Source organism: Rhinichthys klamathensis, unplaced genomic scaffold (genome assembly GCF_029890125.1).
Source record: "Rhinichthys klamathensis goyatoka isolate OS25496 unplaced genomic scaffold, OSU_Roscu_1.1 h1tg000042l_1, whole genome shotgun sequence".
Classification (NCBI taxonomy): domain Eukaryota; kingdom Metazoa; phylum Chordata; class Actinopteri; order Cypriniformes; family Leuciscidae; genus Rhinichthys; species Rhinichthys klamathensis.
Window position 1 is genome coordinate 4,766,553 of NW_026606589.1, and position 15,609 is coordinate 4,782,161.

Below are 15,609 nucleotides of genomic sequence, written 5' to 3' on the forward strand. Positions count from 1 at the left end.
GCAAAAGACGGGCTCTTGTGTTTGAATAAAAACCAAGATATCACACAGCATTGCTTTGACTATGATATCAGAGTATTATGCTGTAATGGAAAATGTGACAACTCCACAGAGGCACCAACAACTATTCCTAAGTTGTCAGCTTCAACAACAACAACGACATCAAGTACACCTTCAGAAACTTCTACACCTTCAAATACATCAAAACCAACCCAACTTACTCCTACCTCTCCATGCATTTGTCATTGGTCAAAATGGCTGGATTTTGGTGGCCCAACAACAGGTCAGGAAGGCGGTAAACTAATACCAGTCAAAATCATCACTAACACCTATCCAACCACTTGCTCAATACCACAGGGAATTGAATGCCGTGCAAAACATTATCCTGGACTTCCTGTTTCAAACCTTGGCCAGGAAGTAAAGTGTAATCTTAAAGATGGACTTGTTTGCCTAAATAAAAACCAAAATATTACCCAGCAGTGCTTTGACTACGAGATGAGATTGTTGTGTTGTCATCGAGACTGTGTTAGCGCATCTCTACCAGCAGCATTGACTCTAGCTTTACACAATTCCTCCACAAGACTAAGCACAACCACTGTACCCACAACAAGAGCTATGACTACAACCATTTCAAAAACATTTCCTTCTAAATGTATTTGTCATTGGTCAAAATGGGTGGACTTTGGCAGCCCAACAAAAGGACCTGAAGGCGGTAAACTAATACCAGTCAAACTCATCACTGACACCTATCCAACCACCTGCTCAATACCACAGGGAATTGAATGCCGTGCAAAACATTATCCTGGACTTCCTGTTTCAAAGCTTGGGCAGGCAGTAAAGTGTAATCTTAAAGATGGACTTGTTTGCCTAAATAAAAACCAAAATTTTACCCAACAGTGCTTTGACTACGAGATAAGATTGTTGTGCTGTCATCAAGACTGTGTTAGTGCATCTCTACCAGCAGCATTGACTCTAGCTTTACACAATTCCTCCACAAGTGTAAGCACAACCACTGTACCCACAACAAGAGCTATGACTACAACCATTTCAAAAAAAATTCCTTCTAAATGTATTTGCCAGTGGTCAAAATGGGTGGACTTTGGCAGCCCAACAGAAGGGCCTGAAGGAGGTAAACTAATACCAGTCAAAATCATCACTGACACCTTTCCAACCACCTGCTCAATACCACAGGGAATTGAATGCCGTGCAAAACATTATCCTGGAGTTCCTGTTTCAAAGCTTGGCCAGGCAGTAAAGTGTAATCTTAAAGATGGACTTGTTTGCCTAAATAAAAACCAAAATATTACCCAGCAGTGCTTTGACTACGAGATGAGATTGTTGGGCTGTCATCGAGATTGTGTTGGCGCATCTCTACCAGCAGCATTGACTCTAGCTTTACACAATTCCTCCACAAGAGTAGGCACAACCACTGTACCCACAACAAGAGATATGACTACAACCATTTCAAAAAATATTCCTTCTAAATGTATTTGCCAGTGGTCCGACTGGATGGACTTTGGCAGCCCAACAACAGGGCCCGAAGGTGGTGAAATTGTACCTATAAAAACAATAACGAACACATATCTTAACACCTGCTCTGCTCCAACTGAGGTTGAATGCCATGCAAAACTTTTCCCTGGACTACTACTTTCACAACTGGGCCAGGTAGTAACATGCAATATTAAAGATGGACTAGTTTGTTTAAACAAGAACCAAGGTGTTACTCAGCAATGTTTTGATTACGAGATTAAAGTATTATGTTGTCATGGATTGTGTGGAATATCATCAACAATTTCACAAAAAGATCAGTATTTTTCCCACAGCACAATTATTACCACACCAAGTTTGCCAATTATCACAGGTTCATTAGGAGGTCACAAAACTGCACATCAAGATTGTGTCTGTGAAATTTATGGCAATACGTTTAAGCCAGGTAATCTATTTTTTCTTCTCTACTTTTCAAAAAACTTTTTTTATATACTGGATATACATTTATTTATAATTCTTTTGTTGTCCTAATAAATAAAATGCATATTCAATAATGAACGTTTTATCTTAACCTCTTTCTCTTAATCCACAGAATCAGAAATTTACAATAAAACTGATGGTGATGGATGGTGTTACATTGCAAAATGTGTAAAAACAGAAGACAAGAAGTGTGATGTGATAAAATTATCACAACCCTGTTTAACAACAGTATTGCCTTCAGGTCACAACTGTGATAAATATATGCCTCCCCTTACAGTAAGCACTTTGTATAATTAAGGTTCATGCAAAACATTTTATACAATCCAGATTTTGCTTTCTTTGAGTAACTTCAAATACTCTACAACACCACTTAATAACTATTCTTCTTTCTTTTTTTAGAATGGTGTATCTATTCATGTGGGAAATTGCTATATAGACACATGCATAAATGGTACAATAGAGCATAAACCAGTACACTGTGATCCTGTAGAGTATCCTGTGTGTGATAACAAATTTCCCCCCATAAAAGTTGCTGACGAGTCTGGATGCTGTTTTAAATATGAGTGCCAATGTGAGTTAATGGCTATCTAATGTTCTATTGAAGTATTGAGTTATTGTCTCAAAGTTTTTTTGCACTACACAAATTAACTGTATATGTTCATTTGTAAACTGTATATTTCAGGTGTCTGCAGTGGCTTTCTCAACCTACATTATGTCACATTTGATGGAAAATATTACCCTTTTCAAGGAAACTCCACTTATGTGCTTGTGCAAGAAATTTATACAACGTATAATTTTAGTGTTGTAGTTGTTAATATCTCTGATTTTGAAGAAGGTATTTCCTGTCCCAAGGCTCTGAAGGTTCAATACAAATCTTCTGAGATCATCATGACTCAGAGGTTTTCTGGTGGAAGTGTAATGAATTTGGTAAATAATTTTTTTTTTTATCTAAATTTCAGATTCCTTCTGTGACAAATTCCTTTTAACGTTTGCTATATATTCCATTAAAATGATCTGGCACACACATTTATAATGGTAACATGATGTTAATATTATACATGTATGATGGCTCCAGACTCATCCACCACCATCTCCAACCAAGTTGTTTAATAGCTGTTAATCTAAATCACAAAATTTGCATTATTAATAATACACACAATTGACAGAGCAGAAGATGGGTTGGGCTATAATTTTTTAGCTGCACTTTATTTTCACAGCTGGCTTACATGTAGATAAGTACCATCAAATTGAATGTTCAGGACATATAAGTTTATGCTTTGATCTATTTTTTTATTTTATTTTTTTAGATTTATGTTAACCACAAGGAAGTAAAGTTGCCATTTCAAATTAAAGATGTCCGTGCCACAGAGAACGGCAAAGAGTCTCTTGTGGTCATATCTGAGATTGGTGCACAGATCTCTTTTAATGGCACAATGTTTTCCATCAACCTCCCATGGCAAAAGTTCCATGGTAACACAGAAGGCCATTGTGGTAGGTTCACAGTCTTGCTAAAATGATTGTGTACAGATTAAATTACACTGCTAGGTTGTCTGGGTGTACAGTAAATCATTCTTCTTCTTTTTTTTAAAGTGAGTAAATATTGTGTGAATGTGTAATTCTTGTATAAAACTTTATATTTCCAATGATACTTCATTTAATACATTTACTTCATATTTATTTAATATGTTGTCTAAGTCTTGTATTCAGGGACTTTTTAACCTCTGATTTGGTCTTTTTAGGTGTTTGTGATAATAACCACACAAATGATTGTCGCTTGCCAAATGGCACCATAATATCATCTTGCCAAGAAATGGCTCCATATTGGTATGTTCATAACAACAACAACAACAAAACCCTTCTGTCACCAAGACATCGGTCCACATCAGTGCCATGCCCTTCTTCTGCAATATGCAAAATCATTGAACGCAAGTAAGCATGTCATTAAAATATTCTTTAAAAACAAGAATAACAGCATAATGACAAAAGTAATACTGGTTTGTGAATATATTTTCAACTCCTGATATTATGTAGTTAATGAAGATTTCCAAAAAGTTGTGCTTTCTTCTATTAACACAATTTATTTTAAAAACTCAACAGGCTTTTTGAGAAATGCCATAAGTTCGTCCCTCCTGAGCCCTATGTGTCAGCTTGTAACATTGATGTGTGTAACATGAACAACGGAACAGTTGGCTGTGCCAGACTGCAGGCCTATGCTAAGAAATGTGCTATGGCAGGAGTATGTGTTGACTGGAGAGATGCTACCAGTGGAATGTGTGGTCAGTATATTTATTATCTTAACAGAACTGCAGCAGAATAACTTTTATTGTTGTATTTATAAACACACATTTCCATTTTTTTATTTATTCAGATTTTAGGTGTAAAATGCCACAGAAATATCTAGCATGTGGTCCTCAAGTGGAACCAACCTGTGATGGAAGGTATTTGAAATTTTGACAAATATTCTGAACACTTAAGAATGTATATATATATTTAAAATTTGCAAGATAGAAAAATGAAGTTGGATGGAAATGATTAATCATTATTTTTTGTATGATTTTAGATTTAATCTAAAATATTTACATGACAATAATGCATTCAGTAATTTGAAATCCATGCAACGGGAGGGATGTTACTGCCCAAGTGGTACCACACTTTTGCGACATAATTCTAATGTCTGCGTTCCAAGCTGTGGTAAGTGTAATTTAATTTTGTATTATATCAATGCTTTGATTAATGTCCCGTATGTAGGTGTATGTCTTTAAAGTTTAGACATTTTGACTATATATCAAGTGTATGCACATCATCAACAAACAAAACCTTACATATAAGTATCCACACATATACGGCTTATATATACGTATATAAGCCATATATGTATCCACATATAAGTATCCACACATACTGCATATCCACACATATATGGCTTTGCCACCCATATACAGTGGAAATAAAAAAGAAATCAACTATGAAGCATCACAGGCTTCGTACTAGAGCTAGGTTCACAAGATTGATTAGCAGATTTTAATCGTTATTCATGTTGATGAACCGATATCGATTTTTATATAACAACAAGTCAGTCAGCTAAATGCATCAGTCTGCATTGGTTATTTTGCATGATGGAAATGCATTTTGCCTTGCATAAAATAAAATAATTTGATTTTATTTGTTATAATATGTTATACTGTATATAATATATATATAATATGTTATATAATTACTTTGGATGTTAAAATGTTTTCTGTTTGTTTATGAGCAGGTTATAAGGACGTCACAACTTCTTTTGGCTCTCAGAAACTTGGGACAGCGGCCTGAGGTTCACAGTTCCCCACCGTACACCTTTCAGCACATCAGATTTCAGCAACACACCAGCACGAGGACCAGAACCATTTCGGTAAAAAAAGATGAAATAGAACAGTTACACATGAATCAAGATGTTACTTTTAAATGTTAAATGTTTTTTTTTTTAAAATGTTTGTTAAACAAGTTTAAATGTAGGTAATATATAAATTACTAAAAAGTATAAAAAATATGCTGTATTTAGAAGTGTATTCATACAATATAGAGGGCATATTGTGTAAACAGTGGTGGTGTAGGTTTTTTTTTTTTTTTTTTTTTTTTTTTACTAAATTTAACAAATTGAATAAATGTAGAAATAAAATATTGGTGACCTGTGAATTACTCCAATATCCAAATTGCTTGCTCTCAATCTCTACCAGTCATCACTGTATCAATATCTATATTGTGAGATTGTTTTTAAAAATACACTATGTAACAAATGTTATTGAATGTTATATGTCAAAATTGTATTAACTTCTGCTGTAATTGTCCTATAATTTTATTTAAAAGGAAGTTTGACAAACTACAATATTAAAGTTGGCATGAAACGGAGGTTGTTATTGTATTTTCTTCCCTATTGTGACATATTTCCAAGTGGCATGGCATCTGGAACAAGAGAAAATGTAGGGCTGGACTTGATTTTATCCATGCAGAATTGATTGGATTGTTGTGGTGTGCTATTGGTCGATCTAATGTGAGTGACAGGTTGTCCTGCCTTCGCACCAGTAAACACTTTATCAGAGAAGAGAAGAGATGTCAAGTTATTTAGATTAAAGATTATGAGGACACTTGATTTTTTTTTTTAATGGGCATTGATAAATCTCATAATAAATTAATGCAATAGTACATAAAAAAACAATAATTGTCAATTTTGATTTCAGTCTTTAAATTTAGGATTATAACATGGAAAGTACAGCTCAATTAAACTAGCATATAATGTTTGAAAATTCTAATTTTAAAAAACAAACAATCAATGGCTTCAAAATGTATGTTTGGGCTAACTCATGAATCAGCTTTGAAGAGTGTGATGTTAGCCTTTATCCCCACAAGAACTCCACATGCCCTGTAGGGTACAATGAAAAGATAAAAATAGGAGTCTGTTATAGTCTGTTCTGTATTCAAGTTATAATGTGTTTGTGTGTGTGTGTGTGTGTGTGTGTGTGTGTAGAAAGAAAGAAAGAAAGAAAGAAAGAAAGAAAGAAAGAAAGAAAGAAAGAAAGAAAGAAAGAAAGAAAGAAAGAAAGAAAGAAAGAGAAAGTGACTTCAGAGCCTGCCTGAAGCATTCTTGGTATAAATGGCTGAGTGGTGCTGTAAATTGCTGGTATAGTATAATCGTATAAGCTTAGTAGTATTAATTACATAAATGGTCTTATGTAGCTTGATGCTAATTGTAGCTCTAATGCACCTGCTGAACAGGTGCAGTTATTTTATGATATATTCCGTCAAAATAATTCATGTAATGTTGTGGGAAAATGTTTTGTTTTGTTTTCTAAGAAGCCTTTTTATAATAGGTGGATAAATGTATATTGGGATCAAAGTAATGGGCAAACCACAAATTGCCAGAATAAAGGCTAATATTGGCTGAATAAAAACAAAAGAATAATGATAAAAGAAAAATGAAGATTTGGTCTCATACCTGGCAGAGGTGTGAAAGGTTTGTTCAGTAAGAACAATAGTGTTATATATTCCCTGGCTTTGGTTTCTTGTGTGTTTTTGTTATGTGGCGTTTCAGTTTGCATTTTGCCATGGTTCTGTTAGGATGATGCTAGAATAAAATGTTTTTAAAATGGAAAGAGTTAAAGTACAGTTAAAGGTATTCAAATATATACAAAAATTACCTTAATAGAAACATAGCAGTGTACTTAAAGTACAAAAATAATATATAAATAGTAAACTATAAGAATGATGTTGTTCACTTGAAGAAAACTTACAAGTATACTTGCATTACAAAACTACTAAACTAGTAGTTTACTGAAATACTTCAAAGTGTACTTTCTTATAGTTTTGTGCTACAAGTAATAAAATAGTAAACTACTAGTATACTTATAAGTTCATCTGTAGTACAGATGCAGTACAAATGAGAAATGTAGTTGTGAACTAGTTGTGCACATAAAGTTTACTACTGTTAGCCTACATAGTAAACTTATATGTATACTTTTATATACTAAAAAGTGCGCCAATTTAGTCCCAAACAGAATTGAACACTTACAAGTTTACTACTGGTACACTGATAGTAGTACTTACTACATAAAGTATACATAAAATACACTTGAACTTTACTTAAAGGTGCCCTAGAATGTTTTTTTTATTTTATTTTATAATGTTTCCTGGGTTACCCTTATAATGTTAGTATGTTTTTTAGATAAAAATAATCATAATTTAGAAATAAATGGCATTTTTCCTAGCCTGCTTTTAGCCTCTGATTTGAACACTCTGTTTGAAGGTGCGTGTCTGCTGTGGGATTCAGTGTAACCGCGGCCACTGCTGTGATTGGCTGACATGCTTGCATATGAAATAGCAACGCATTACATGTGAAACTCTCTCCCGAATACTTTTACTACTGCTATTATACGTTTTTACTATAACAGCTATCGAGATTAACGAATCGTGAGATGTTTTTAAAGTATTTAGATCTATTCCCATCACATAAAATGTTGCCGTGATGAGCATTGAGCAGATGACAGTGTGTTGATCGTGAGAATGAAGATCTTATCATTGCAAAGCAGTTTCTGCACTCTCTCTGCTTTCACCAATGCAAACACGATGATGTAAATATAGTAAGAGCTTCGTTGTGCAGTAACGTGCGTCATTGATTTCATAACGAGTTTGGCAAGTGTCCAGATAAACTCGCGCTGTGTGGAAAGATTGTTCTTTGATCGCTTTCTGTATAGGCCTATAATTTGTTCACAATTTAAATACGATTATTTTCATCCTACTAAAAGAAACGATGTGAAGCTGATATTTTAGTCACTGGCTTGACTTACTGATGCATAAACAGTATTGAACGATTTTGAGAGAAAGATTACCTGTCTGAACTTGAACAATTACACATCAGAAAGTGTTGCTTGGTAGCTCGATCCGTGGCCAGCTCTGTATTTGCCCAAGTTGAGGAAACACTCGGTGAAATGTTTGGAAATTTCCAGAGAAAATAAAATTAACCCATTGTTTTTTCAGAGGCTCAGATGAAGGAACTAAAAAATACTTTTGTGTTCATGTGTACATCCACACTGAGCAACTGCCATGCTTCGGCTGCACAGTTCCGCCTGGCATTGAGGGCTGGCATTATGCAAATATTTGGAGGCGTACATATTAATGATCCCGACTATTGAGTCACAGTCGGTATTGTGTGGAGAACCGACCGTTTTTCAGGGGTGTTTTTCATAAACATGAATTAAATGAGAACGCGAAAACAGTCCAGTTTGAGATTCACTCTATGTCATGTCCATGCACTGAACTCTTGTTATTTGACTATACCAAGGTAAATTCAATTTTGAATTATAGGTCACCTTTAAGTATACTTCAGAAAATAAACTCCATAGATGTGAATGCTTAGTACGGTGCTTCTCACAGAGATCCCACAACATCTCAACACGTAAAACTTCGCTTCATCTATATTTTTTAATACCATTCAGTTCCCTTTCGAAAGGGAACTCGCACTGCGTCGATGACACTATTGGGGAACGCCCTCCACGTGAACCGGTGTCTGAAAGCTTATCCAATCACGGCAATCTTATTGACCGGCGACAGCCTATGACGTCACTACTAGTGCGACTTCGGAAGTATAAAAGGGGCGCCTAGTGAACATGTCATCCTCTTTTCATCTTCACGGACTGTTTTGTTTGTAGCTTCATCCAGAAAACTTCAAAAGGTAATCTATGGACTATGTGAAAAACATTTCAGGAAGTGTGTGGATCCGTGTCTATATTGACACTTGATGACACACACAACTTGTGCGTTTAATGTTTGGGCTTGTAGCAAGCAGGATCAGTTCTTGAGGGAACTGCTTGTGCCAATCGTGAGTTTTTTCTTTTGATGCGATTCAGGTCCCGCTCGCGCTGAGGCAGAGCCGAGACTAGAAATGTGGGGTTTCAGAGAAAGCTTGCTGAGGAGTGTGAGAGAGTTGTTATCTCTCACATCCCTAGGAGGCTCGCAAGATTGAGCTGCCGGATGAGGATGTGTTGTCACTAACATCCTCTGATCCGGCAGCAAGTGCTCTGCTGACAGCCCTAGAAAGCAAGAGCTGGCTGATGAGGAAAACCCTCACAGCCACCCTGCCCCGCGTATGTTGAGTTGTTGAGTGCTATGGAAAGCGCTTCAGCGAGACTTTGCTGCCGTAGGACCACTCATACCACTCATGGCAGACTTTACGAACGGTTTCTTTCCAGCCATAACGCTCCAGCTCCCGTGAGCCTTCCATTTCTATCCGATCTATATAATGAGATCGAAGAGGCATGGAAGAACCCGTGTTCAGTGCGCATCCATCACCATCAGCAAGCAAACTACGCTGATGTTGAGGGGATGCACGAACATGGGTATGCGTTGATGCCCCAATTGACGAGAAGTTCAAGTACAAGTTCAAAGAGACTGTCTCTCGTCAGTTGGAGAAGCACCGACACTAAGTGCTCAGGCCCTGCCTTTTAAACAAACATCGTGCTTAAATGGCAGGGCATACCCAATGGCGGGTCTGGCTGGTAATATCTTGCACACAATGGCTGTGTTGCAATTATACCAGGATGGTCTGCTGTACGATTTGGACCAAGGTTAGGGTCTTTCCCCTGACGCAGTGGAAACGAGCTGCACCCCACTACAGATTTAGCTATCTCTGGGCCACCAAACAAACTGCCGCCACGATCGGACGAACTCGATGGTGGCGATGGTGGCCGGGGAGAGGCATCTGCGGTTGTACTTGGATAACATCGGGGGGAGAAAGAAAAGCTTTTCTTCTCGATGCACCAGTGTCGCCTCCTGAACTTTTCCGTCACCTCTGTCGAGGCGGTGATGGGAAAGTTCAGAGAGGCGAAGGCGCGCTCGGCTGCATTTAAATAAAAATTAAAAAAAAAAAGCATAACACTGCGGTCCAAATCTGCACACTCATCACCCCAGGCGCTTCTTGCATCAGCCCTGAGGCTAGACCTATGATAAGGGATTCCTTCAAGTTGGAACCCTTTTTTTTTTAGGTCTGGCGTCGGGTTTGGTGGTAAGTGTGCACTTTCAAGCTCTTTATGGTGATAGGCTTCCATTTACGAATGTCGTTTAGGCCATCGCTCTAAGGGCAGCAGGTTGAGCTCTGTAGGTCTCCTCCCTTTTACGAGAGTTTTTAGTAAGGTTGTACAGTCTACCTCGGTTCCCTGTTAGAAAGTATTAGGGGTGTGTTAGGTAGGGTTTGTATTAAGGGTGTGTTAGGTAGGGTTTTTATAGGATAGGTAAAAATAGGGCCCTGAAGTTCCCATATATACTGTAGGAAGGCTTTACATACCCTTCCCATAGGCCTCCTCTTGTTAGAGATGTCATGCTTATATAGTGGGTAGTGCCAATCTAAAGTAATGAACAGGTTTGCTTTATTATACGGAAAATTTCTGGTGAGGCCACTGTTCATCCGAGCATCAAATTTCTGCGTGAGATGGCTTTCTCCCTATCGGGAGTTTTTCTACTGAGGCCACCGCTCTGTCAAGCTCCAGATAGAACTACAAAATCAAGCATTGGCCCTCATCGGGCCACATTGATAGCCACCTTATACTAGAGCAGCAAATCTCCTCTCACTTTAGAGAGTCGTTTTGAGATGATAACTCTGAACTTCAGACATATATATTCACGTGCCGGCCCTTATGGGGCCGCCTTGATATCTGGCTTAGGCTTAGTATCTAGGATTTGCTGTGCCGGTCTGCTAAGCATTCTCGTCTCGAGCCTCTCAGTTTCTGAGTGTAGGTTCCTTAGACCTTCAGGAGATTTTATTCCTGTAAATCTAGTTTTTCCTAGTACTGGCTTCCTCTTAATACAAGAGTCGTTAGCCAAGGCCCGCCTTTTTGCATTAGGTGTAAATGCTAGTGGTGTTACAGGGTAGATAGCAGCATAGGTAGCAGGCTATCTTCAAAAAGCCTCCCATGCAGATATCTCATGGGCGTTGTCAGGTCTTTCTCCCTAGAGAGTAAGAAGCATTATGCTCAGGCCTCCAACCTTTATAGCATTGAGAATAGTAGCTGGGATATCCAGCAAGTCTTTTTCCTCTGAGCCCCTTGAATAAGAATTCAAGTCATAAGGTCAAATGCCGTAGGCCACTTACCGAGGGCTCAATTCCCCTGGGTTTAGTAGAGAATATAAAATCTGTCTTACAAGATTTTAGGCCTGGACCCTGATACATCCCTCAGGGTCATGTGGTAGTGCTCCCCTTGTTAGGGTCATAAATTAGAGTACTTTGCTATCAGTAGCTCATATGTTATCACCCTTAACCACCCAGGCTGAGGTAGAGACAGATTAGTCACTCCCTCCCATTGGGATGGTTGAGTATGCTCCCTTAGAGCCAAAACACTGCCCGGGTTGATGCCCGTGACATTCGAAGCTGTAGGCTTTACTGTTGGCCTCCTCGATAGTCCGGTAGCGTAAGATTGTGCTCCCCTTGTTTAACCCTCTGGGGACGGCAAACGCACCAGTGCGTTTTGGCAGATTTTTTTCACATAGCAGAAAAATAGACTTAAACTACTCCATCATTTCTGGTCATACAGAGTTAAGACATATTAAAAAATAAACGGTTAAATGACTACTTTTTTATGTGCCCACCTACAATCGAAATAAAATATTGTGCTTTTGTAAAATAAAGAAAATAAACAGGGTGTGCGTTCTGCCTCTCCATGTCCGTGAACTTTTTTTCTGGAGCACGTCTCTAAACTTAAACAAAACTCAGCGAATACTATTCACCCAGACATGAGCAATATATGTTTATGATATTTATATTTATCTAATTTAAAACTAAAATAAATATTCTTTGTTTATGTAATCTATGTAAAAAGAGAGAGGTGTCAGCCGTTCTCATTATCGTTCTCGCATCTCATTATTCCGCTAAAGTGACATGCCCACGGAGAGCGCACGCTATTCAAACGCTAATGATCTGAAGCAACACATTGAGACGTGTAAACGCCCACATTAACTCGGTAAACACACTATATTTAGTCAGATTAATGTACTGTCGTCTGTACAATAATCTGTCGAGTACTGTCGAGACTAAAATCTCATGACTTGCGGCTGTGAGGAATAATCCTGGGACATTTACCTACCTCAGAACAAGTGCTGGTTTATTTTCACTTCGAGGAGCGAGCTGAGCTGTAAGTGTTTTTATTCTTGTGCTTTGTTCTAATCACGATATATAATAACGTTAATAATAATAATAATACATTTTATTTATAATGCACTTTACATTTCAAAGAAATCTCAAAGTGCTACAATAGCAAAGAGGTTAAGAACAATTCCCAGAATAACATAAAATCAACAAAGCATTAAGACACCTTAAAAAATAAAAATTAAAACCATGACTGTTAAAAGGCCTTTAGAAATAAGAAAGTCTTTAGTTCCTTCTTAAAAACCTCCAGAGTTTGTGGGGCCCTTAGGGACTCTGGGAGGGCATTCCAGAGCCGTGGGGCGACTGCCTGAAAGGCCCTGTCTCCCATGGTGGAGAGTTTTGTCCTTGGTTGGTGCAGGCAGTAGGTAGAGGTGGAGGAGCGGAGGTTTCTTGAGGCGGTGTGTAGGGTGAGGAGTTCACTGTGGTAGGCAGGGGCAGTACCATGTATGCACTGGTGGGTGAGGAGGCAGATTTTGTACTGAGTTCTGTACTGAATGGGCAGCCAGTGGAGGGACTTCAGGACCGGAGTGATATGATCATATTTGCGTCTCCTCGTCAGGACCCGGGCAGCGCAGTTCTGAATATGCTGGAGCTTTTGCAGGCTCCTGGCAGGGGTCCCGACGAGGAGGGCATTTGCGTCTGTAAACGCAAAAATAGCCTACTGTTTAAATTTGAATCATATTTATGTGTGTGTGTGAGACTAGTTTTGGATAGATTATAAAGTTTTAACTCTAAAATAGACATCAAACAAGCTTTTGTTAGCAGTTTCTGCTCATATGTTTAAAGGGGTCATATAATGGTACATGCACTTTTACAAGTTGATTGTACTGAACTGTGTGTTGGCAGTGTCTGTACACAGCCATCATATAATGATAAAAATCCATCCAGTGGTTTTGTTTTAATCTCCTTATATGTTTTCCCCTGCCTCAAATCGAGCCGTTCGAGCCTGTGACGTCACAAGCTCGCACGCCCCTCCCGCGATTGTTGAATGACAGCCGCGTTTCAACACAGACCCGCCCTCGCTCGTGAGCCAGCTGTCAATCATAGTCCGCGCGGACCGGCGCGGTCATTGTTGATATGCTGGAGCACTGTCTATGAGCAGAATGGCGTCTAAGCGATTGTGGTGTTCTGTTCTTGGGTGTAATAACCAAGGGGGTAATCCACCAGCCGGAAACTGAAGTCTCCCCAGGGGCCGCCATTGGCTAACAAGCCTTCACCTGCTGTTAGCATCCCATTGACTCCCATTCATTTTTGCGTCACTTTGACAGCGAATAACTTTACATCTGAGGCGTTTAAAGACTCCATTTGTTCATTGTTTATTTCTAAAGAAACACGACAATGTATAAAAGGCTCCATTACCTTGTATCTTACGTTATGGCCCCGTAGAAGCCGTTTTTGTAAAAATAGGCTAACGATTGCGTCATAACACGCGACTCTCTGTCGCACAGTAGAGAAATTACCGTATAGACAGAAGTAGAAGCTCACTCGCAATCGGGGGGACGTGGAGGCATAAAGTCAAGGGAGAAGTCCATAGAGTGTCATAAAGTTGCTCCTGCTGCGAGCTCATGAACAGCTAATACTCACGATCTCCGGCTCTGCAAGATTCGGAAGGGAATGATTCAGATTCCTCTTGGCACAGCTACTAGAAGACGCACAAGTTGCTCGCGTCACATCTACGTCGTCAAGCTCAGTTTGAGCCTGTGCAGTGCGCTTGGCAATCAGGAAGTGAGTGCTTCTAATTGACTTCACTTTTCTCTGTTGAAGTCTATGGGGTCGCTGTGTCCATTTCTTTTACTGTCTATGGTAATAACGAACACAGCAGTCCTTTTAATGTTCATAAATCCGAACCGCCGAAGACGCAGTGGCTGAGTTTGTTTTCGAAGGGAATATTCCCCACGAGCAACGTCAATGCTCTCATGTTTGCGCGAATCATTTCACACACCAGACTGCTTTATAAACGAGGAGGTATAAAGCTGGTTTTGCTAAGAAGCTGCTCCTGAAAGGATCGGTACCATCTATTCGTGTTCCAGCAGCTGCTCCAGAAGAACTGAAGTGAGTGTAACGTGTTATTAAACTTTATATTAATATTTATATTAATCCTTATAATCGCTAGCTGCACGCTTCACAATGAATTCGTCTAAGGTTTACACTCAGGGTACATTACGGCATGTTTTCTATGTATGACGTTCTCAATATAATGCATAATCCCACGTTTATACTTATTGTGTTATTGTGTTACAAACGGTGTACGCCAGAGCCAGCTCTGGTGTACGCATAGAACAGAGAGGCGGAGTCAGCAAAGCTCATGATCATTTAAAGTCATATACACTGAAACGGCGTGCTGAAAACAGAGCTGTTTTTTACCAGGTAAAATAAGTGTTTTCTTACAATACTAATGAGAATTTTTAATTAAAGTATATTACAAACTTTTAATTTAGACCCTAAAGAATCATATTAGCTTGTACAAAAATGGCATTATATGACCCCTTCAATATATAGTATGTTTTGTCAATAAACTAATCAACTAAGAATAGTGTTTGTTCCAATGCAAGCTATATCAAAATAATGAATCCTTAACTTTGAAATATGTATGATAAAATGTATTGGCCTACTAAGACATTTATGGAAAAAGACAATTTTGTTTTCAAGATGTTTCCAACTCTAACTTTGAACCAATTCTGTAGAATGGGCCATATGACCTATTTGAACAGGATTTGTTTCCAGGTATGACTAAAAATGTGCTTTTGACTTTCATTTATATTTTGATAATTTTATATATATATATGTGTATGTATGTATGTATGTGTGTGTGTGTGTGTGTGTGTGTGTATTGTCCTTGCTGTCAGGATACAGGGACGGAGACAGAGGTAAGTGAATCCAAACAATGTTTTATTTAAATGATATAAGTGCAAAGGTAAGTAATCAGAGTTCAGAAGTGGATTCGGTGCAGATTACTGAATGCGGGGAAGATCACAGGT

The 15,609-nt window shown here is 38.4% G+C and overlaps 1 protein-coding gene across 1 annotated transcript; it reads left to right on the forward strand.

Annotated features, from left to right (window-relative positions):
* Positions 1-6: 6 nt before the first annotated feature.
* On the forward strand, positions 7-4,419 carry LOC130082241 (mucin-5AC-like). Its single transcript, XM_056247009.1, has 8 exons — positions 7-1,930; positions 2,078-2,241; positions 2,365-2,536; positions 2,648-2,892; positions 3,273-3,456; positions 3,705-3,894; positions 4,063-4,241; positions 4,334-4,419. The coding sequence occupies exons 1-8, from the start codon at positions 493-495 to the stop codon at positions 4,417-4,419; spliced, it is 2,658 nt and encodes an 885-aa protein (XP_056102984.1). The 5' UTR covers positions 7-492.
* Positions 4,420-15,609: the final 11,190 nt, after the last annotated feature.